Here is a 23,616-nt window from a genome sequence, read left to right as displayed (position 1 = left end):
GCTGTTTTCATCGGGCCTCTTCACGGCCTGCATGTGAAAGTTTTCCAGCTTCCTCCAGCTTAAGGAAATGTCCTAGTGTTTCGTTGGTGTTTTTTATTTTATTTTTGTTTATAAAACTGCTCTTTGAATTCAGTTTTCCACCTGTAATCTAAAGGCTCAGAAACCTTGAACATAAGAAATGCCCGGCCTGCCTTTTATATGACACAGTGCTTTGCAAAAGTATTGATACCTCTTAGACTTTTTAACATTTTGTCTCATTACTACTGGAAACCTCATTGGTTTGGGGGGATTTTATGTGACAAATCAGAACAAAACAGATTTACAGATAAAATGAAAACAGTTTTTACAAACGAAAATCAGAAAAACGTTTTATGCATTTGTGCTCTCGGTTTTTTAGTCAACTGGCACATTTCATCTTTGTAAAATAGTTTAAGCTCAGGCAGGTTAGATGGAAACTGTAGATATATATTTTTTTATACATTCTCAATTGGATTTAAGTGTGGACTTTGACTAGATCATCCTGACAGAATATACAGCTCTGGACAAAAACACTGAAACCCCCATTGAAAACCTGCTGGTTATTCTACCAAATATTGATTTCTGAACTCTTCCTGAGTTAAAACATTAGTATTGCTGTATCTAAATTGTCAACTTGTTGTCTTTGCATCTTAGTTAGTTATTTTGACCATTTCTCATTTTCTGCAAATAAAAACAAAATTTTTGCTTGAAAATTTGGAGACGTGTTCATAGAATAAAAGATCAATGTTCATTTTACTCAAACATAAACCTATAAAAAGTAAAATAAGAGAAACTGATCATTCTAAGTGGTTTCTTAATTTTTTCCAGAGCTGTTTTTACACATTTCAGGGCTACACATCCATCTTTCATATCACCATGGAGATATTTTTTCACCAAGATGTAAAGTTTTAGTTTGAAATTTTCTGGACAAAACAATAAAATTTCTGAGCTCCAAAAGTCAAAAATATGCTTTAAATAGAGTACTGATATTTTTAGATGAATCTCAGAAATATTCTAGAAAAAAGACATTTCTGAGCTCCAAAAGTTGAAAAAAAAAACAACAACAAAAAAACCCCCAGAAATGTTGAGATTAATCTCAGAAATTATCTGGAAGAAGAAAGGAAATTTCTGAGTTTGAAATTTGGTAGAAAAAAAAAACTAATCTCAGAAATGTTCATGGGGAAAAAGAACAAAATATAAACCTAAAGTATAAAAAGTAAACTCAGAGAAACTGGACATTTTAAGTGGTGTCTTAATTTTTTCCAGAGCTGTATGTTTAGTCTTTTGTGGCCACTAAAAGATTTTCTTCCAGAACTACGCTTCGTTTGCCTCCATCCATCATGAAGATATTGTTTTCACAAAGATGTAAAGTTTTCCATCACAGATTTTGGATATTTGTTAAAAAAGTTTATTTTTCTAAACAGAAGAACTGAACATTTTATGTGTTGCTCTATCAGATAAAATCCCAATCAAACATGCGGCTGAAATGTGACAAAATGGGTATGAAAAGTTTTGCAAGGGATTATAATTTCTTGTTTTAAATAAATGATTTAAAACTTTGGATCCACATTTATGTAAAAATCTTTCTTTAAGGCTCCAAGGTGCTTCAGAACGACGAATTCACCAAAGATCTGTTCCGCTTTTTGCAACTTCTCTGCGAGGGCCACAACGGAGGTGAGGAACGGATTTAAACACAGATGCATTAAAGCACGGATTCATTTTCAAGTTTAACATTTCCCTCTGTCAGATTTCCAAAACTTCCTGAGAACCCAAACTGGAAACACGACCACAGTGAACATCATCATCAGCACTGTGGACTACTTGCTCCGCCTCCAGGTGGCGAACACGCTCACATCCTCCTCTTCATCGTTTCTGTTTGTTACTGTGATCATATCTGCTGCTCTTCATCTCCCGTTTAGGAATCAATCAGTGATTTTTATTGGTATTATTCTGGGAAAGATGTAATTGATGAAACTGGGAAGCACAACTTCTCCAAAGCTTTATCTGTAGCCAAGCAGATATTTAACTCGCTCACTGAGTACATTCAGGTAGGAAACTCATGAATAAAGTCATTTATTGATGTTTTTATCGTTTATTTCATGGTGTTTTTTCTGTCCTCTCTCACCTGCAGGGGCCTTGCATTGGAAACCAGCAGAGTTTAGCTCACAGCAGACTGTGGGATGCAGTCGTCGGCTTCCTGCATGTGTTTGCCAACATGCAAATGAAGCTTTCACAGGTTAACCTAAACTCATGTTTTATTTTTGTCACAAATTGTAAAAAACATTATGTGTACGTTGATACGTAAGCCTGAGTGAAACCTAACAGTGTTCAGATTTGACTTCAAGTAATTAGTTTGAATTGTTACGATGTGAATAGAGGAAGCAAATTGAAAATTGTAGGACTTTAATCTTAGGGACGATTTGAAATACACAGCCAATTAAAGCTACTAAAACCATAAACTACAATTATCTGCCTAAATAGCTGCCATGTGGCAAAGATCCATAAGTCTAAATAGTCCAACAGTAAGTGATTTACAAAACAGTTGTTGATTTTTTTCATTTTTTAAACCGTTTTTTCTCTGTTTTGCTTTTTATTTTATCCCATTTGTTTCCTTCCACATTTTCGAAAACTACATTTTATTTTAGATTAGCCTTTTAAAATGCAACAAAAAATGTGCTAACGCACTGAAAAAACACAATTTTACAAAGTATTTTTGGTCCAGCTTCTAGTGCAAATATCTTAGTTTCCTCTTAATTCAAGTTTTCTTACTTACAAGTAGCTTCTCAGAAAGATATGGAAGTTTTTGTTTTAAGTAAAAAAATATTGGTGAGAAAGTTCTAGTTTCATTGAAATTATTTCACACAAAATAGGGGAAATAATCTGCCAACAACTAGAACTTTTTCACCAATATTAAGGAATTATTGACTAAAAACAAGCTTATATTTCTTGCTGAAATGTTACTTGTACATTAATTTTGTTTTATTTTAAGTCCAGTAAGATATTTACCCTACATCAGGAGTGTCAAACTCATTTTGGTTTTGGGCCAAATCCAGATCTTGAATTCTCTTAAAGGGCCGGTTGTGCCAGAATGTATTGATAAAACCTGTTCAAAAACTGTTAAAATATCAATGAATCCTTAAAATTAAACATTATTATTGAACATCTTTTCAGTCCCTCCAGGATTTTGTGATTCTTTGCAATAAAAATCAAAGTGTTTGTGGTTCTAATTTGGAAATATTTGAGCTTATTTATGACGGTAAATGTGACTTTTTATTCCTCGCTGTACAGATTATGAACTATAATCTGACATCAATTAAAGCTGAGGCAGCTGGTTAGTACAAGTAAGAACGTTTTTGACAATTTTTGAGAAAATCTGCAACAAACTCAAAGTTTTTAGCTCAATTTGTTGATTTTGTGTGAATTTCCACAATAATTCTCAAGACACTGGAGGGACTGATTGATATAATTTGGCAGTAAACAGATAAAAACTGCATTGATTTGATTGATAACATAATATTTAAGCTCACTTAGTGCTAGAATCTAGAGGGCCATATAAGAAGGTATGGTGGACCGGATTTGGCCCACGGACCTCGAGTTTGACACGTGTTCTAGAAATTAGACCAAAACTACTTTGTAAGATTTTGTATTTTCGCAGTGCGTAAGTCTGCTTCCATCAAATATCTGGTTAATTTCAGTAGTTTTGTTTTGTTGTACAAACAGAAACAAATCCTAAATATTTCTTAATTTTAAGGATGCCAGTCAGATTGAGTTGTTGAAGGAACTGATGGATTTACAGAAGGACATGGTTGTCATGTTGCTGTCTCTCCTTGAGGGTAAGATGGTAAAAATGTTACTTTATTTAATTTAATATGATTTTAAAGTCATAAAGTAAGAAGAGTGGTTTGGTGCCTCTTCAGGAAACGTGGTGAACGGGACAATCGGGAAGCAGATGGTCGACACCCTGGTGGAGTCTTCCAGTAACGTGGAGATGATCCTAAAATTCTTCGACATGTTCCTCAAACTGAAAGATCTCACGACGTCCGACAACTTTAAGGAGTACGACCCGGAATGCAAAGGAGTCATTTCCAAAAAGGAGTTCCAGAAGTCGATGGAGAGCCAGAAGCAGTACAACCAGTCAGAAATCGAATTCCTGCTGTCGTGCGCGGAGGCCGATGAGAACGACATGTTCAACTATAAGGAGTTTGTGGAGCGATTCCACGAGCCCGCCAAGGACATCGGGTTCAACGTGGCCGTGCTGCTGACCAACCTGTCCGAACACATGCCCCACGACGCCCGGCTCACCACCTTCCTGGACCTGGCCGAAAGCGTCCTCAGCTACTTCGAGCCTTACCTGGGTCGCATCGAGATCTTAGGCAGCGCAAAGCGAATCGAACGCGTTTACTTCGAGATCAGCGAGTCGAGCCGCGAGCAGTGGGAAAAGCCGCAGGTGAAGGAGTCGAAGCGTCAGTTCATCTTCGACGTGGTGAACGAGGGAGGAGAGAGCGAGAAGATGGAGATGTTTGTGAACTTCTGCGAGGACACCATCTTTGAGATGCAGCTGGCCTCGCAGATCTCTGAGCCGGACGCCGTGGAGCAGCCGGAGGAGGAGGACGAGGAAGAGGTGCACAGCATCCTTGAGGAGCTCTCCGGGGGAGAAGATGGCGCCCTGGAGTCTGCCTCGGCGTTCACCACCGCGTGTCGTTCGGTCAAGAAGAACATTTCAGAAATCCGGCAGATTTTCACCATTAAAACCGCGCGCAAGCAGTTCAAGAAAATCAAGAAGCTGAGCATCAAGGAACTGATCACCGGCTTCTTCTCCTTCTCCTGGATGATCTTTATTGGCTTCTTCAAGGGGATTTTCAGCCTCGTTTTTGGTTTCTTTCACGTCATCTGGTCGTCCATGTTTGGCGGAGGGCTTGTTGAAGGAGCCAAGAACATAAAGGTGACGGATATCCTGGGCAACATGCCGGACCCGACGCAGTTCGGCATCCATGGGGACGTGGGAGAAGGAGACAAAGTGGAAGCCATGGAGTCGTCGGGCAGCTCGGACAAAACCATGGCTCCTGCAGGAGACGCCACAGAGGTGGACGTGATGCTGGAGATGCTGACGCCTAAAAAGGAAGGAGGAAAACACGTGGAGCCCGGCCTGGGGGACGTATCGGAGCTGAGCGGGGAGTCCTCCACTGCAGACAGTAAAAAGGTGCTTCAGCTTCCTCTTCAGAATTTTAAGATTTCTGATTCTAAAAAAAAGTCGGAATTCTGCAAAAGAATAAAAACAATTCTGAGAAAAAACAAAAATCTGAAAAAACTTGCAATTGTGACAAAAAAGGTCAGAATTCTGAGATTAAAGTCAGAATTTAAAAAAAAAAAAAAAGCACCCTTCAGAATTCTGACCAAAAAAACGGAATTCTAAGAAAAAATTGAAATTCTGAAATTAAAGTCAGAATTTTGGGGGAAAAAAACAGCAACTCATAATTCTGAGAAAATAACTCGTAATTTTGACAAAAAAAATAAAATTCTAAGAAAAAAAAAACTGAATTCAGTAAAAAATAAAAATTCTGAGAAAGAAGTTTGAATTCCGAGAAAGCAGAATTGTGAGATTAAAGTCATAATTTTGAAAAAGAATATTTAAAAAAAATCAGAATTCTAAGAAGAAAATTGGAAATTTGACAAAAGTTTTGGAATTCTGAGGGGAAAAAAATCTGAATTCAGAAAAAAAAACAATTCTGAGAAAAATTACAGATTTTTTTCTCAGTTGCCCCAACCTTTTTACTGTTTTACTGTTCTGCTCAGACAGTAATTTCCGTTGTCTATTAAAAATGCTTTTCAGAAAGCCGCTGCCAAGACAGCCGCGCCCTCTGAGAGCGAGACAGAAAAGGCAGAGTGAGTAACAGAGTGAACTTGAGCTGAAAGTCAGCCACCTTGCAGAGTGACGTCTCCTTTTTACACACATTTATTTATTTATTGCTACAGCACAGAGACCCGGGAGAAGGAGGACAAACCAAAGGAGGAGGAGGCAAAGGAACCAGCCGTGGAGGAGAAACCCAAACCCAGATCCAGTCAGCCCAAAGAGGCGTCTCCGGCCTTCATGTCAACCATCTTCACCATTCTTGACGTCTATCTGAATAAGATACTGGTGAGCGAAACTAAACTCAAAATGTTTTGCAATCAAAGATCAAGAGTTGTTTTCTGAACAGAATTAGAAATTTGCTTTAATATACAAACCAGGGAAACTCATTTCAACCTCTTGTCTGCAGGATCTTATTCTTTGCACTAAATCCTACCAAGTATTTTTGGTCAGTCTATAAATGCATTGGTGAGAACCATATGCAGCACTTCGATGCAGTTTTTTCAAGTTTTATTTCTTTCTTTCATGCAGAAGTGGGATAATCTTTTCTGTTTTATTCTAAACTACTATCTCTCTTAATGATCCTGCATCATTTTTTTTCTTCTTATGTGTTTTAACCCTTAAAGAAAATGTCATCAATTAAGAATATTCAGCAAAAAGTAGGAAAACTTTAGTTAGTGCATTTCTACTCAAGACCACAATGAAGACGTTACAAAAAAGAAATCCATCTATTATGAATAAAAATAGACGAAAATTAGGGAAAACTTGAAGAGTATTATTATTGGATTGTTGTAAAGCCGCCATTCTCACTCATAACAAACGTTTTTATTGCAGAACTACCTGGCTCGTAACTTCTACAACCTCCGTTTCCTGGCTCTGTTCGTTTGCTTCGCCATCAACTTCATCCTGCTCTTTTACAAGGTAATGAATTCAAAAATCTTTCCAGGGTTTTCCACAAAACTGCCTGCTAAAAAAACGCTGCTAATTTCCACCGCATATTGAGGAGTTAAGATGAAACTCACGGCTTTTTGGCCTATTCTGTACACTTTCTTGTTTAGGTCACTGGTGAAGCTGAGGAAGAAGAGGAAGACGAGGAGCACCGTTGGGATGAGGAAGACGACGAGAACACGCTGTTCGACATGGACGAGTTTGTGCTGCAGGAGAGCACCGGGTACATGCTGCCGACGCTGCGCTTCCTGGCCGTGTTCCACACCGTCATCTCGCTGCTCTGCCTGGTCGGCTACTACTGCCTGAAGGTGCAGATTTTCATCAAACCTCCAGCAGAACCAGCCGTTTGGGTTCGATTAGATGTGATAGTCGCTGCACTCTTTGTGTTTTGCTGTCAGGTTCCTCTGGTGGTGTTCAAGAGGGAGAAGGAGATCGCCAGGAAGCTGGAGTTCGACGGTTTGTACATCACTGAGCAACCGTCCGACGATGACATCAAGGGCCAGTGGGATCGACTCGTCATCAACACGCCGTAAGTCAACCGAGACGTTTGTCATTTTACTGATTTTAACTCAGTAAAATGTAGTTATTTTTTTGGGATTTCAGATCTTTCCCCAACAACTACTGGGACAAGTTTATTAAACGCAAGGTGAGTGTCTGGCTCAAACACACACACACACACACACACACACGCACACACACGACATTTTGTGGTGTGAAACTTTGGAAATTCCATTTCATTATTGGATTGCACAAAAAGCAGGGACTTTTATTAAGAGAAGTTTTGGGAGCTCGGTACAGATACAGTGAAATGTAACATAAAATGTAGTTTAAAAAGTTTTTAATGTGTTCAATCTGCAGGAACAAAACTGTCTAGTGAATGGCAACGAACATCCGACGTGTGTTTAACTGTTGAGACCCGTAGAAGTCAATTTAAACGGTTAGATACAAGTTTGGTTCAGTGTCAAAATGTAAAGCTCTGAGTAAAAGGTTTTATTTAATTCCTCATAAATATTGATTTGTTGTAGTGGAACTGTCTTGATGTTTTCTGTTGTTGTTCCAAAGCATTTATGACGCTCTCTCAGTGTGTTCCTATACAAAGCTACACGGCTAGCTAACATCTGAGTTGGAAAATAACCCAGTCCTTGACAGTTTCTGGTTTTATTTGCTACTGTTTTACATTAAGTTCTTTTATGAAGCTGTAACAAAACACAAAATGAAGTATGTAAAAATATGGAAGGCAACTTGACCTCAGCTAATGATGTAGCTTAGCTTGAAAATTAAGCTGGAAGACGTAGAAAGAAGTTTTCTATTCTACACAATATTCAACTAATTAATAAAAATGAACTTACAGACAAAGAACAAATGTATCTGAAGGACAGCCAGAGCAGTTCAGCTCAAATGGCAAATGCACTGAATGTCCACTAGGTGGCAGTACGGCTCTATTATACAACTTCTGATTCAAAGTAAAACCATTATGATGGAGTCAGCGCAGCACTGCTAACTTCAATATTATTATATTAATTATTGGCATATCATTGAATGTACTGTATTAAGAAATAAACTGAATGAAGAGTGAATGTTTACCTGTAAATAGGATGAGATGATTTTGTGATGTTACTGGAGAAAGGTTAGGTTTTAATAAGTTTATACTTCTACCCTCGGCTTTCAACGTTTATTGTTTTTCTGTAATTTTATTTGTAACTTGGCGCGTTCAAAAAATACAAAGCCATCAGGAAATATTTAAATTAATATTTTTTATGCTTTCCTTAGCTTGATTCGAGTAATATACTGTACTTCCTCTGTGCATGTAGGTGATCAACAAATATGGCGACATGTACGGGGCCGAGCGCATCGCTGAGCTTTTGGGCCTGGATAAGAGCGCTCTGGACTTTGACCCCACCGTGGAGACTGTGGAGAAGGAAGCGTCCCTGCTGTCCTGGTGAGACCAGTTAGACCTTATAAGGCGACTTTAGACTGATTTGAAATGAAAAAGCAAAAAAACAGACTCATGCCATATTAGAAAACAATAGAAATCTCCTTTATTGTCCCTCAGTGGAAAATGGAAGCAGGCAGTTTAACACAAAAATAAAAAATAAGAGCAGCCTGTGACGTAAGGGCAAATCTACAGCAGTTATTAACATAAATGTGCACATATATTTGTGCTTAAAAACAACAACATGCTATGAAAAATCAAAAGAAAAAGTGCGGATGACAGGAATGTAAATATTTGAGTTTGTTCTCACAGCTGCAGGAGGAAGGATCTGTGGTAACACTTCTTTATGCACCAGTTCAATAAATTAGATTCATAATTAAATGCTAATTTATTTTAGTAACTCAATTCAGAGTTGATTTAATTACAGCCTTCATTTCTGGTAATTCTGAAGATTTTCTGCTTACAGCCAATGAAACCATGGCATAAAAGATATCAGACCAATAAAAATACAGAAATGTGGGATATTTATAACAAATAAGCCATATTCAATACATACTAGTTATTTAGTAGCTTCAAAATGAATTTGGACTGATGGTAGATGTTAACTCTTTTGTTTTTGTTTGTAATACATGTTCATCCGCTAGGGGCACTGTTATGCGAGCAGTATATGTTTTTTGCGTTTGTACTCTTCTTCTGCTGTAGTCGTCAGTTCGTGTGTTGTACTTGGCGGAATAAAGGGGTGCAAAGAAACAAGTTAGTTTTACTGACTAACAGTAGAAGCTGTTATGTCTCCCCATTGTGGAAATATTTTTAAACCTTCACATCACAGTCAGGTTTTAGGTAATTATTTTGACAAAATTGCAGTTTTTAAATAGCTGTTTTTCAAGTCATAATGTGTTGTATTCAGTAATTATTATGTGGTTTTTTATTATATTGTCGGGTTTGTAAAACAAACTCTGCTGGTTTGATATTTCTATAATAAACATTTTCCTCCCTAACAGGTTGAGCTCTATTGACACAAAGTACCACATCTGGAAACTGGGGGTGGTTTTGACTGACAATGTGAGTTTATTCATCTGTGTAAAATGACATCACTACCCGCATCACAGGAGCCAGCAGCCATGATGTTTTTCTCTAAAGACAGGCTTCTGTCCGTCTCTGTCCTCCAGTACTTCCTGTATCTGATCTGGTATACCACCATGTCCATCTTTGGACACTTCAACAACTTCTTCTTCGCTGCACATCTGTTGGACATCGCCATGGGCTTCAAGACGCTTCGCACCATCCTGTCCTCCGTCACTCACAATGGCAAGCAGGTGAGTGCGCCAACCACTAGAGGGAGCCAAAGTGTTTTTAAATATTTTACTCTGTAAGATCTTAACTAAAAGAACAAAATGACATGATTAAAAAGAATAAAGTAATTTGATTTATTGAAGATTTAAGACTTGTAGAGCATCCAGAATGTCGCTAAACCAATGCAGCTGGATGGAATTAAATATGATTTACTTTTATTATTAATCCAGGTTCAAACTAAGAAAATTAGCCGTTTCCGTAACATTTACAGTGGAACATCTCAAACTCTTTACTGAAATTAATTTACCCAAACACAGATGCATGTGTGTTGTCTAGATAAATTAGCGACTGGAAAAAAACAAACAACTTCATAATTTGGATGGATTATAAAATGCAGACTGTTCTTCAAACAGGTTTTTAAAAACAAGCAAGCAGCAAGACGGAGAAAACATATGCATGCATAACAAGGAACAAAAATAATTTGTTTGCCACCACTTTTCTGTTTGGAAAGGAGTAGAAAGAAGTGAAGACTCAATCCAAGCCCTTATCTCAATTTAAGGAAATATATTAATTACTCACAAATGTGTTAATAAATTCATGTTAAATGTTCATATACTGTGCTAAAGAACAAATAAAAAAGAACAAATAAACTATATTACATAAATGAAATTCTTAAGATGAAGTTGATCAGCTGAGGTTCATAAATTCACACCTGAGGAATAATAAACTGTAGAGAAAATATTGAAAACAGTGACACAGGAAACATTCAATTCTGTTTATTTAAATAAAAAAATTCATTTTAGAAACGTGGTTTCAAAAATAAAGGTTAACTAAATGTAACCCAAATTGAACCCGGTTAGTAAACATTACAGTCAGTTTATAATTCGGTTTGGTTAAGAAGTTTTTAATCCGAGGAAACCCAGCAGTCTGTTGAGTTGACTTGCAGCAATCATGGATGAACAACGAAACATTGGAGAGTAGTAGGAAAAAGTAGCAGAGTGAGAGAATTGGTCAGTTTATTCTGGAAAAGTCTTAAGACGAGGCATGGTGTCTGCTTCACAAGTGTGGACTGAAAGTGCACATAAAGCGTACAAGGTGGCAGTATGATTTTATTTACGTTTTTAAACTTTATTTTTATGCAAAATGGACCAAAACATGAGGGCTAAGGGAAGCAACAGTCAGTCCCAGAAAAAGAAAAATACTCGGTTAAAGTCAACTGGAGGAGCAAAAAAGTTCAGGAATCAACAATTAACTTCTGCAAGTCTTTGGCTATAAAACAATCCCATTTTTCCCAAAGTCTCTCTCCTTCCTTCTTATGGAGAGGTATTGAAAATGTCCACATCCCTATATCATGGATAATGTTTATAATATTTATAAAAAGCATCGCCGGAGCCAACATTCAGTAACCGCCTTCTTGCTGGGAAGCAGAAGTATCAACATGAACAAACTAAAGTTATGCCCAGGATTTCTTAGATTTCCTCTCAACATCACTCCGGAAGGCAGTTTCATTTTAAATGTACAGTGTGCGTTTATTTTGCTTTCCAAAAGTTGTTGCAAAAGATATTTGGCTGTTCAAATGTGTTCCGTTTTGACTTGTCGAATACAAAGAAAGGAAAAATTCTTTAAATACTTTACATTTTAATTCAAAACGTCACATGCAGCAATGAATTGTGGGTAAAAGACTTCATTGAAGTCCACTGCGATGTAGGCTTAGGCGGTGTGTGGATAAAAGGGAGAATCTTAAATTGTATTCTGGTTTTGACGGGGAGCAGAAACAGGAGAAATATGATCTCTCTTTTTGAGCTTAATTGAATTTTGTGAACTTCCTGTTAGTAAACAGCTACAATAGTCCAGCCTGGAACGTGTGAAGTAGTTTTTCAGCGTCACTCCTGGACAGAATATTTGTAACTTTGACTGGAGGTAAAGGAAGGAAAGCGAAGCTTAATGGTTTCCGTTTCCCTCAGCTTGTGCTGACCGTCGGTCTGCTGGCCGTGGTCGTCTACCTCTACACTGTGGTGGCCTTCAACTTCTTCAGAAAGTTCTACAATAAGAGCGAGGACGAAGACGAGCCCGACATGAAGTGTGACGACATGATGACGGTACGTCTAACCTCTGTTTGTTTAGAACAAAGAAAAGGCATGAAATTGGAAAATAACTTCACGTTGTTTTGTAGCTGAAAGAGATTCCTCTGGCTTTTATTCTGAACCGATGACGATCAAGTCCTACTGGCCTTGATCGCGGCATGAAGACACGACTACCAGACTAAGCAGAAAGAGCGTTTCTTAAGCTTTTAATTCCTTTAGAATATTCTTCACGGCTTTGACAGTTTCCAACGCAATCGCGCTTAACATTTATTAATGACATAAACGTAAAGCAGTCTTCAACAAAATAATGAAAGTTTCAATGATTTTGTCCTTTAATTGGCTTTAGTGCTACTTGTTCCACATGTATGTGGGCGTGAGAGCCGGCGGAGGCATCGGAGACGAGTTGGAGGACCCGGCCGGAGATCCCTACGAACTCTACCGCATCCTGTTTGACATCACCTTCTTCTTCTTCGTCATCGTCATCCTGCTAGCCATCATTCAGGGTAAATATTTACTCCCAGTCAGAGCAGATCCAGAAGTACTTCCTGACTGTTCAGAACTCCCCAACCTGCCACAGGTTTGATCATCGACGCCTTTGGGGAGCTGAGAGACCAGCAGGAGCAGGTTAAGGAGGACATGGAGGTAAGACTCACGTCTAACCTGTGAAACCTTGAAACCCCCTTTAAAAATGCTCATAACTGCGTGTTTTAATAGCTCAAATACACAGTGGAAGCCATCTTGGCACTGAAACCAAAGCTAGCATCTACAGTCTTCCTTGTTTCTTGGGAGCCAGAAGAAAATTAATGACTCTCCTGGATTTTCTGGTGTGCAAAACGGCAGCCAATAGTGTGTAGGTTTAGGAGTTATGAATTTTGATTGTGTTTAGGTAAGACAAACTGTTTTATTTAAAAAAACAAACCAAAAAAAACAAACTGAATTTGTGTTTATTAGATTTTTTACTTTGGAAAAAAAACTAAAATTTTAACTGATTTAATCAGATTTTTTAATTTTTGATTACAGTCTCATTCACAAGTTTTTGGTTCTGCATTTCTAAAATATTTTGAAAAAAAAAAAAGCAGTTTGAGAAACAAACACAGACTTTCCCACAGTGTGTTATAAGCCTGGCAGGCTACCAGGCTTAACATTGTTTATTTATTTTAGGTTTTTTAAATTATTGCCTTTTTAAAGACTTTAGGTGTTAATTTTCCAGTCTCCCAATACTGCAAACTATCAAGTGATATTTTCAAATTTCCTGTTAACTCAAAAACATGGCGGCCGGCTGGATGGATGACTGCCGTAGCGCCTCAGGCTTAGCAAGTTTTCTGGGGGAAACTGTTGATTAGAGATACAACAGAAAAATTTGGGGTATGATCATGAATACTTTTCCATTTTTCTTGTTTCTAGATGATAAATTGTCCCAGTAATTATTGCGATAAACAAGAAAATACAGTTTTGGGACCATTTTCAAGTAATATAATAATGGCTAAGAACACTTAGTACTGGAACTGGGAGATATTTTAAAACCATTTAAAACCAAAACCATGATTAAAATGGGTCAAGACATCTCAGTAAGCAAAACTGCATTTCAAAAATATTGTAATGGAAATTAGCATGCTCATGCGATTAATTTATTGCTCAGTACTCACAAAATAAAAGTGGGGATACAGAGAATATATATATAAATGCACTTTAAAGTTCTAACAGTTTCTAAAATCCAAATATGTAATTCTCAATTACTTCCGTCAGACCAAATGCTTCATCTGCGGCATTGGGAACGACTACTTTGATCGAACGCCTCACGGGTTTGAAACTCACACCCTACAAGAGCACAACCTGGCCAACTACCTGTAAGTGCAGCAACACACTTGAACTCTAAAACATGAATATTTTAAATAACTCCTGCCCTCCTTTGTGCAGGTTCTTCCTGATGTACCTAATCAACAAGGATGAGACTGAACACACGGGTCAGGTACGTGAAAATCTGTTAGTGCCTCTGCACAATAAGACAGCAAAGCTCCGGTTTCAGGTTTTTACTTATGCAACATTTCAAGTGGGCTGAAATGTTGCAGGGGAACGAAGCAACGCGTGGGCTCGCTTTGACAATTTCAGTGCACCTGAGATTTAAGTTGTTTTTATTTGATATGAAGTTTCTAAAAAACTAATTCAGAGATTTATAGAAAACAGATCTACAGGTTTGTTGATCAGGCCTGTGAAATAAGTGTTTCTTTTTATGTTCATAATCCCATTTTGTACAATTGTAAATTCAAAGGAAATGCAGACTAAGCCAACGGAGTCCAAAATGTGGTTAGGGGGCCGTTTGTGGCCCTCAACAACAGGATGCAGTTTGGACATTTTAGTTTTGGGCCAAATCCAGATCAATGCTCTTAAAGGGCCGGTTGTGCCAGAATGTATTGATAAAACCTGTTCACAAACTGTTAAAATATCAATCAATTATTAAAATTAATATTATAATTTACAATAATTTATCATTTAATTATAATACAATAATATTATTGAACATCATTGGGAAAAATGTCTTGTTATAAGTTAAATAATCTGCCAATGGAACCAGCCTCTCTTTGGAGCTACAAAGCTACTTTTAAGTTAGTTTTATCTTATTTCAAGTGAAGTAAGACATTAGCACTAGAAACTAGACTAGTGTTTCTTAACGGGAGCGGTACCGTTTCTTAACGGGAGCGGTACCGCCCCCTGGGGGCGTTCTGAGGACGGCGCTGGCGGAAGTTTTTACAAGATGGGGGCGCTGAGATTCCTTTGGGGGGCGTTGGCTCCAAGGTAAACTTTGGTAGCGCTTCTTCTCTTCAGTGTTTCTGTTGGCTTCTTGCCGCAGCTCCGTTCTCCTGCTACTGGTAGCTTCACCGCGTCAGTTCAGCGTCACACCAGACAGATTTACTTGTCTGGTGTCTCATTTTCAAATATTTTATGTTTTATTGAGGATTTTTGTACATATGTTTCGGCAGTGCTGTGATCATGTCAAAGCAGCAACGTATTGTATATTAAAAAGTGTTTTAATGTTTGTCTGGATGCTGCCCGCTTGGCCACTTCCATGGTAGGACAACAGAATGTCGCTCTTATAAACATGTAATGACTAAAATCACAATCCCCTCACTGTGTATCCCTCAGAAACATTTACCCGTTTAAATAAAGAAATCCCTCCACGCTGTCTGTGGTGATACCGTGGCAGAGAGCGTTCATTTTATAGAGTTAACATTGGTGCTGTAAGTGATCCGGTATGAAACTGTAGTACCAGCACTTTTGAATTTTAATCATCAGAATACGGGAATTTTTTCCGTTGTTTTGAAAGGTTTACGTCAGTCTGTTTTTCTCCATCGATATGCTCCCCGACCGCTCCGCACCATAGGGGGTAAAAAAAATAAATAAATAAGCGACGCGCACATTGAGCAAAACTCTGAAACAGGAGAACCGGGACGCAGAACTGAGCGACAAACTAGATGTGAATCAGGATCAGAGAATCCGACGGCGAACAGTGAAAAATCAATATGAGTGTCAAATTAGGTGAAACACATGATGCGGCACAGCAGGTGGATAACATGACGAGTGAAGATTACTGGTGGTGAGCGTCAATACAAACGATAAACTAAAACTAGCAACAGGAAAGAAACTAAAGAGAACATAACAATAAACCAAGAGAGGATAATACTAATCAAAGAAAACTAAATGGAAATGAATGAAGAACAAAATGCAAGAATAAACTAAGAAACTAAAGTACTAAATACAGAGAAATACAGAGAAGAGCAGAAGCTATAATTAATGTAGATGCAGTTCTTGGCAGATTGTACGTCTTTTATCTGGTCGTTTTATGCAATATTTAACAACTAACATCAGAAAATGGCACAGAACAAGGATACTTTTTTCCACTCTTTCTTTTTGTTCTCTGGGAAATTATTTTTGATAATTACAGAAACAACCATAAAAATTAAAACATCAACAATAGTAATACTAATATTAATAATAAAATGTTAGTCAGTGCAAAGTAGCCTACAAATTCTTTGATGGAGGCGGTTAGGGACCTGGATAACGGCTGAGAAACGCTGAACTAGACCAAAAATACTTGGTAAGATTTTGTGCTTTGACTGACCTGTTTTGTTTTGCTTAATGTGCCGGAAAATATGGTATTGATCAGATAAGATAAAAAAGTCAAACTTTTGTGAAAGTTTGGACACCACTGGTCTGATCAGACGTGTTTCTCGCCTTGCTGAAGTTTTCATCCCAACGGGATGCATTTGCCAAAATAATTCTTGATCCTTTACTGTACAGCGTCAACTATAGAGCAAAAGGTTTCGTAGTTTGGGACCATTTTGATCTTACATCAGAAAATAAGCTATTGGTTCTCACTTCGTTGTTGTTTCATCCAGTTCTTTTCAGTTTCTACTTGATCTATCTGAATCCAAATTCAGCTGAAATTGACTCTTATTTTACTTTCATATTATGTTCTGCAGGTTAAGTGTTGCATATGTTTGACAGAACTTATTTAAATAAATCCACCTCTGCGATGCTGAGGAATCAGAATGAAGGATACACCTGGGATAAACTCTGGTATATTCTACAAATTACTCAGTTGCTTTTTATAAATTATTTCATATAAATGTATTATTTACTTCATTTTTTTTCTACAGCAGGAGAAGTTGTGTCAAAAAAAACGTAAGACTAAATTTCAAAATGTTGGAAAAACGTATTTTTTTTAATAAAAATTTGTGAGAAAAAAAACGGTTCACAAGCAAATATGTTCACTTGTTACATGTTCACATTATTTATTGACTGTATCTAAGAATATCAAATGTATTTTGAATTTAACTGAAGATATGACTTAATACAATATATAATATGCAATAAAATACAATGACTTAGACTGATTTGATGACCTAGTCTATACAATAAGATTTGTCAACTACATTTGCCTGTAGGGATTTTTAATGTCCAGCAGGTGTCAGTGTTCAGTGACACAGTATCAATACAGTTTGGGGTCGAAAGGCTTCATGACGCCTCATTTCCCCATCACTAACGTTTCCCATTTCTTCTTCCAGGAGTCGTACGTGTGGAAGATGTACCAGGAGAGATGCTGGGACTTCTTCCCTGCCGGAGACTGCTTCCGTAAGCAATACGAGGACCAGCTGGGTTAGGAGGGGGCGGCCACCGCAGGCGGCGCCTCCCCAAACGCCCCTCCCCTACTCCACGTCGCCCTGTTACCAGAACCTGAACGCATTTTGAATTCTACCGCTCACTGGACGCTCCGGATTTGTGCATCAAGTTTCTTGTACTTCCTGTCACGACGGCTCATTTATGCAAATCTCTTTGTTTTGATTCTTAATCACATTGCCTTTCCCACTTGCTTAAACCCACCATGTGTTGTGTGTAGACATCTGAAACACGGCTAAGGGTTACAGCATGACGACTGAATGTCCGTAAATGCACAATTTCTCGTCACCACGAACCTGAGTGGATGTTTGCTCCTGGAATGGATCAGTGCTGATTGAGTTAAATGATTTGCCTTTTCAACGCTGGCTCAAGCGTGTAACGAAACGAACGGGGTTCCGTCAGGACCAGAGACGACTCTGTTAGGTATTTAACAAGTACCGACGTGCCTTTGGAAAAATTAACTATGCAAAAACGAATCTTTGTTCCTCTTAACACAAGCAGTGCTCTAGTTCTGGTCTTAATCACATTGGTTTTTTTGGCTTTTAAATGAACAAAAAAAAAATTGTATAAAATCTAGACATTTCTTGTGTAAATGTTGCTTAGTTTGGTTGTGTTCCTACACTGTGGTGTCCTGCCCACCCTGCACTTCTTCTCCACAGTAGACGAACCCCACAGCAGAGGAGAGTTATGAAACTCGGTTCAATGATTTATTGGCTGAAACTGTGCGGCCATTTGTACGTATGTAGGAGGAAAATAATAAACTGATGCAATATGATATATTGTGTCATCTGTAGCCTGTTTGACCATCAGCCTCTGGCAGAGAAACGTACGGTACTGAACACACATTGCATCAAAGGTTGGGATGCGCTGTCCTCTCTACACCCTCTGACTTCGGAAACATGCCGTCTGTCTCCAGCCAAAGAAACGCAACACATTTCTGCAAACTTCTCAGCAGATTTTTACCTCCGGTCTTTAAATCGTGCATCTTCTTCATGGTCAGGAGATCATGCTGTCCAGCCAGTCCTCCAGGTCCTCCTCAGTCATCGACTCTTTGACCTCCGCAGGCTTTGGAGGGGCAACATCCTCGTCTAAAGCTTTTTCTTCTGATGCCGCTTCTTCAAATCCTTTAAAAGTAAATATTAAGGTAGAAGGAAGCTTGAATCCACACAAGATTAAAGCATCTCAGTTACCCTATTACATATAAAGGGCTGGGCAATAAATCTATTTTTGGTTTTTGAATATTTAAGTTAAACTTTGATATCAGCACAGCCAGAGCCGCCATCTTGTTTTTCAGCTTCTTATTATTTGGACTTTGAATTCATGTTTACTCTGCGACATAATATCAGGGCTAAGTAAATCTTATTTTTTTAAATTATGAGAATAATTTAAATTTTAAAATTAAGAAAGTTCATCTCATCAATTTTTACAAATAATTTTTTTTTTTAATTATGCTGATATGCTAAAAAGTCATCAGTACAATTATGCAAACAACAGTGTCTATTACAAAGAATTAACCACAATATTGGCTTTTTTCTTGTAAACAAAAACATCTTGTAGTCTGGCCCTAATATGATTAGGTTTATGATTCAAATAAAATATTTTGTAAATATTTTACATAATTTCTTTTTCAGAAAAGGTGAACTAGCAAAATAAAAATCTGACTTTATTTTTAAGTTGTAATGCTCTGCCCTCTAAATATTTATTTTTCTAATAATAGTTCTCATAATGTTACCATGTGATGCATCAGCATATTTACTGTTTTGATACGTCTTGTTGATAATTCTGCTCAACATATTTCAATCGCATATGAACAAGATTAGCAAACATACTCTTCTCTTCTGTAAGTTTCAAGAATCCCTCTCCACCATGAAAAACCCAAAATCACCATTTTTTAAAAATTGGTGTAAATTATTTTCTAAAAGGTTTTTCATTTTTCATCAACCTGCAGAACAGATGATAATAAAACTCGCCTTTCTCTGGCGATCGTCTCTCCTCGTTCGGACTGCAGATCAGCTGATGTCCTGCGTCATCTGAACCGGGTTTCTGTAAACCAAGTAGCTCATCCAGCTCTTCATCATCCTCCTCCTCCTCAGGTTTAACAGCCACAGAGGAAACCTGGGAGTTTAAACCCACTGCTGGTTTCTGACTGGTGCTGAGGCCTTTAAAGGCAGCAGACGGAGGAGGGAATTTGGGTACTTCCTGTTTAGGTGCGAGGCTCACAGCTGGCAGCTCCACTGGTGTCGAGACCTGAAACATGAAGAGCCCAAGAGTAAATAAATAAAATAAATATTTAAAAACACAGATCAGAATAACTGGAAGTCATTTTCAATCTTTCTAAAGTTACAGCCACAGTTGAAAGCAAATAGTAACTGTACACCATGTTCTTACAGAGCTACGCTAACGATAGCTAAAAAGAAAAAAGTCTTCTTAGAAGCAGCATTTCTTAAAGGTTATTTCCAGATAACTCTCTTTATACACTTGTTTTAAAATCCAAAAGGCAGAAATATCTTTAAGTGATAACCTAATTTTCTTTAACGCCACAACTTTATTTCTGCCACTTCAATTCCACCTGAGACGTAAGAAGAAGCTCCAACCTGAACCAGTTCAGCTTCTAGATTCAGTCTCCGGTGGAGAGGAACTTGTTGGAGACTCTGGGCGAGAGCGGGGAGGTCCAAAAGCACCGCTGACACCTGACGATTAAAAAATAAAGAAAACGGAGAAAATGATCAGAATCAAACGCCTCTGAAAGGAAAAGATTCAAAGCAGCCATAAAACAGAAATCATGTTAGCTTAAAAACTTTGAAGTTGTAACGACTTTACATTAGGCAATAAATGATTATTAGAAACAACTGACAGTTTATTGCTTAAAGCTTTGGATTCATAATAGGCATTAAGTATAAATGAAAAATATTAAAAACAAATAACTTATTTCATGAAAATATTTGTTGAACTAGATGTTGATCAAAATGAGCTGCTATCGGTAATATGCAAAGTATTTATTTTTTTAAAATGACTAAATTTAATGTAATTATGAGACTTTAAGGGTAATTTCTTTTAACTGCAACATTGTTTTATTCATTTTCCATGCTTATGTGAATTTAGACAATAATACTCAGATTTACTGCTCAGGTAAAATCTTCAGCATGGGAACAAAGGGAAGATCTCGTGTTATTCTGACAGGATGTAATATCAACACTGCATCACCACATCCAGACTGAAACATGGCGGTGGCAGTTTCATGATCTGGGTTTTTAAATCGAGGAGAAAGCTGTGTTTTCCTTCAAAGTTATTTTTCAAGAAAACCTTTGCGATTATTTCTAGATAATTTCAACTTTTTACATCATGAAAGCCTGCTTCTTCAAGGATATGTATTTATTTTTACTCTCAGTAAACGTCCATGTGGCTTTTCACCAAAACTAGTGTTGGTTAATCTCAGCGTTCGGCCATACAGAGACAGATTTTGAGCAGCTAGATTATTCCAGAGCTTTTCAAAGTCTATATCCTGGTGATCTTGACTGAGATTTAGAATTGGTTCAGGTCAGAAGAGTCCAAACCTTTTCACATGTGGGCCGAAATTCTAGACTCAAAAAAGCCCAACATAAAAGTAACCCGATTTTCATTTAAAATTCTTTCGATTTGGATATTTACTGTAGATCCAAAACTTGGAAGGGACTTTAACAAAAGTTAAAAGGCAGAGTAAATCTCGTGATTGATCTCAGATATTTTCTAGAAAAAACGTGGAAATTAATGAATTTCAAACAACCAAAATTTCCAAGTTTTTTGGCAGAAATTTACAAAAAATTTTATTTTCCTCAACAACGGCCCTCATATGCTGTGGCAGATTTTGAGATTTTGCAGTTTTGAGATATATGAAGATCTGATCATCAGTTTCTTTTGGGCTCGACTGAATACATTTATTTTCAGTAGTAACAGGATTTGGTTCACATTCTTTCAAAACGCTTGCCATCATTTATTAACTTTATTAAAGACACAAATAGGTCCATATGAGAAAAATAAATCACACAAGAATACATTTAACCTAATTTAAGAAAGCATAAAATCTGATTTTACGCAAGTGGTGCATCAAAGTCTCTGGATAAACATGGTTGTATTTTTCTTAAAGAAAAAGGCAAATACTTTATAAGAAAATTATGTCAGTAATAATTTTACCCCGTTTACAAATTGAAACTCTCCATCTGCAAATGTGGGTCAAATTTGTAGCATTTTTGAATCGTAATTGGGGGCCGTACAAAATCAGTATAAGTGCCACAAATGGCCCCTGGGCCACAGTTTGAACACCCCTGATTTAGGTTAATGAAAGTGAAAGCAGAGTTTGACCTGATTGACTGCGAATGGATCCATCTCCCAGTCCTTCTCTTCTGCAAGCCGGAACTGAGTGAACGAATCCCCTTGAAGACAAACAGAAATAACTTCATGAGCGTCTGTTTCAACTGATCCGTCACTTTGCTGCAATAATATCTGAAAATGTTTTGGAAGTCAATCAGCTTCTTTGTGTGAACTGTTGGGAGAGCTTCAGCAGCACCAACTTTTCACAACATTAACAGCAGTAGCTCTGGTGTGCAACACTCCACAGACACCGAGAATGTGTTATTAATAAACAGAATCAGGGTGCTAAAACTCATAAAAAAATAAAAAATAAAAGAGAAAACTTGTGGTGTTGAACGAGGCACAACGCTGCAGCAGAAAGCTCAGAGTTAAATCACAACATCCAGCACAACAAGGACACAGTGTCAGGTGTGAAGCACCACTCTGCCCGCTTCGTGCATGTGGTTATCTCCGCAGCGCTGCAGAAGGATGTCACTTCGGATGGAATAAAAGGCCGCCTGTGGGTATTTTTACACAACATGATGAAAGGCTGCCTTTGTTCAAAAAGCAAGCTAAAAATTCTTAAATGCAAAACAGAGAGGTAACAGTAAGTCGGCCCTTTTCTTTGAGGTAGAAGGAGAAGAACAGAAACATTTTAGCTATTAAAGAAAACAGACAACAAAACTGGGACACGTCAAAAAAAATTACAACCGCCTACAAGTTTGAGAAAACAGAAGAACTGTAAGAAAAATGACACGGTTAAGTGTTGATCCTTTGCACGCGACGTCACACTCTCAGAAACTCGGCCCGCTCCGCCATGATGGACGTCAAAACAACCAATGCGCTCCACTTTACGTGGCCTTTTGGAGGCTTTATCATTCAAAAACTCACCAAACCTGACCCAAAATTGTTTCCCCGAGGAAAATCTTCAGATTCCGGTGGAATCGCAAGTGGGCGTGGCTAAACTGCTCTACAGCGCCCCCTAATGTGAGATGGGAGAAGCCGTAGGTCGTAGAGATCTGAAACTCGGTACGTAGGTAGATCCCCCCAAATCAAGAAAAAAAGTCTCTTGGAGGTACCCTCTAAAATGCACAGGGAGGTGGCCATTTTGGGTCAAAGGTCAAATTTTGGCAATTTTTCACTTTTACTCACGTCGAACTTTAACAAACTCCTCCTAGGGATTTTGACCTATTGGCTTCATTCTTGGTCAGAATGCAGTTGAGGCATGGGGGTTTAAAAGTTACCAAAAAAATGGACATTTTGTATATGTTCAGGGGGCGTGGCGGAGCGGCGAACTTGGCGTACTTGCCAAAACAAACGAAACGCTATAATGTTCACATAAAAAGGTTAACTGGGACCAAGCTTAGTATGAGTGATCCTGGTTGGATCCCTGACGATCCTATCGTCATAGTCTAAAGTCATAACAGGAAGTTACTTTTTTTTTTACTTGGAAAATATGTATATATATACTGTATATACTGAATTACTTGACAATTATGTTAATAATCGTCAACTAATTCACTAAAAAGAATTACAAGAAGTGATGACCTGCATCAAAATCTTTTGCTGGCATCAAATTCACACCATTTTTTTAACATCGGCTGGACGCAACATAAAATTATTTCGAAGGCCGCCCTATTAAGAATAAAAGTACGCACCAGGATTTTGACTTCATTATCTGAGCTGTAGTTTTCTCAAACAGTTGAATGCTGTTTCTGGTTTTCAGAGGAAATATGGGACACGACCAGCAGCCTGGAAGCTCATGTTTCATTTTTGTTAGATCTCCTTCTTCCATCCATCCATCCATCCATCTTCTTCCGCTTATCCGAGGTCGGGTCGCGGGGGTAGCAGCTTCAGAAGGGAGGCCCAGACTTCCCTCTCCCCGGCCACTTCTTCTAGCTCCTCCGGGGGAATCCCGAGGCGTTCCCAGGCCAGCCGAGAGACATAGTCCCTCCAGCGTGTCCTGGGTCTTCCTCGGGGCCTCCTCCCGG

The 23,616-nt window shown here is 38.1% G+C and overlaps 2 protein-coding genes across 6 annotated transcripts in view; one reads left to right on the top strand and one right to left on the bottom strand.

Moving 5' to 3' along the window:
- ryr3 (ryanodine receptor 3) overlaps nt 1-18,076 on the top strand; it is a 136,668-nt gene extending 118,592 nt beyond the window's left edge. For all 4 annotated transcript variants that reach the window (XM_032584478.1, XM_032584481.1, XM_032584480.1 and 1 more), the window contains 21 exons: nt 1,612-1,692; nt 1,766-1,854; nt 1,938-2,066; nt 2,150-2,254; nt 3,770-3,851; nt 3,936-5,218; nt 5,849-5,901; nt 5,992-6,154; nt 6,701-6,787; nt 6,925-7,122; nt 7,213-7,343; nt 7,418-7,460; nt 8,626-8,753; nt 9,749-9,809; nt 9,917-10,063; nt 12,005-12,139; nt 12,471-12,627; nt 12,702-12,766; nt 13,871-13,971; nt 14,042-14,093; nt 17,188-18,076. In XM_032584478.1, the coding sequence (XP_032440369.1) occupies nt 1,612-1,692; nt 1,766-1,854; nt 1,938-2,066; nt 2,150-2,254; nt 3,770-3,851; nt 3,936-5,218; nt 5,849-5,901; nt 5,992-6,154; nt 6,701-6,787; nt 6,925-7,122; nt 7,213-7,343; nt 7,418-7,460; nt 8,626-8,753; nt 9,749-9,809; nt 9,917-10,063; nt 12,005-12,139; nt 12,471-12,627; nt 12,702-12,766; nt 13,871-13,971; nt 14,042-14,093; nt 17,188-17,283 (3,386 nt within the window). In that variant the 3' untranslated portion in view covers nt 17,284-18,076. The remainder of the gene's footprint in view (nt 1-1,611; nt 1,693-1,765; nt 1,855-1,937; nt 2,067-2,149; nt 2,255-3,769; nt 3,852-3,935; nt 5,219-5,848; nt 5,902-5,991; nt 6,155-6,700; nt 6,788-6,924; nt 7,123-7,212; nt 7,344-7,417; nt 7,461-8,625; nt 8,754-9,748; nt 9,810-9,916; nt 10,064-12,004; nt 12,140-12,470; nt 12,628-12,701; nt 12,767-13,870; nt 13,972-14,041; nt 14,094-17,187) is intronic.
- The window catches only part of aven (apoptosis, caspase activation inhibitor), a 57,496-nt gene continuing 43,672 nt past the window's right edge, over nt 9,793-23,616 (bottom strand). Inside the window, exons 3-7 of one of the 2 annotated variants that reach the window (XM_032584485.1) lie at nt 21,638-21,708; nt 19,894-19,989; nt 19,270-19,546; nt 18,263-18,423; nt 9,793-10,079 (exon numbers count right to left, since the gene is read on the bottom strand). In XM_032584485.1, coding sequence (XP_032440376.1) covers nt 18,296-18,423; nt 19,270-19,546; nt 19,894-19,989; nt 21,638-21,708 — 572 coding nt within the window. In that variant the 3' untranslated portion in view covers nt 9,793-10,079; nt 18,263-18,295. Of the gene's footprint in view, nt 10,080-17,807; nt 18,424-19,269; nt 19,547-19,893; nt 19,990-21,637; nt 21,709-23,616 lie in introns of those variants that run through there. The other variant, XM_032584486.1, reaches the window with a different exon arrangement.

The sequence above is a fragment of the Xiphophorus hellerii genome, chromosome 15, assembly GCF_003331165.1.
Source record: "Xiphophorus hellerii strain 12219 chromosome 15, Xiphophorus_hellerii-4.1, whole genome shotgun sequence".
Lineage (NCBI taxonomy): Eukaryota > Metazoa > Chordata > Actinopteri > Cyprinodontiformes > Poeciliidae > Xiphophorus > Xiphophorus hellerii.
Note: the sequence above shows the minus strand (reverse complement) of the source record. Positions and strands in the feature narration are given on the sequence as shown.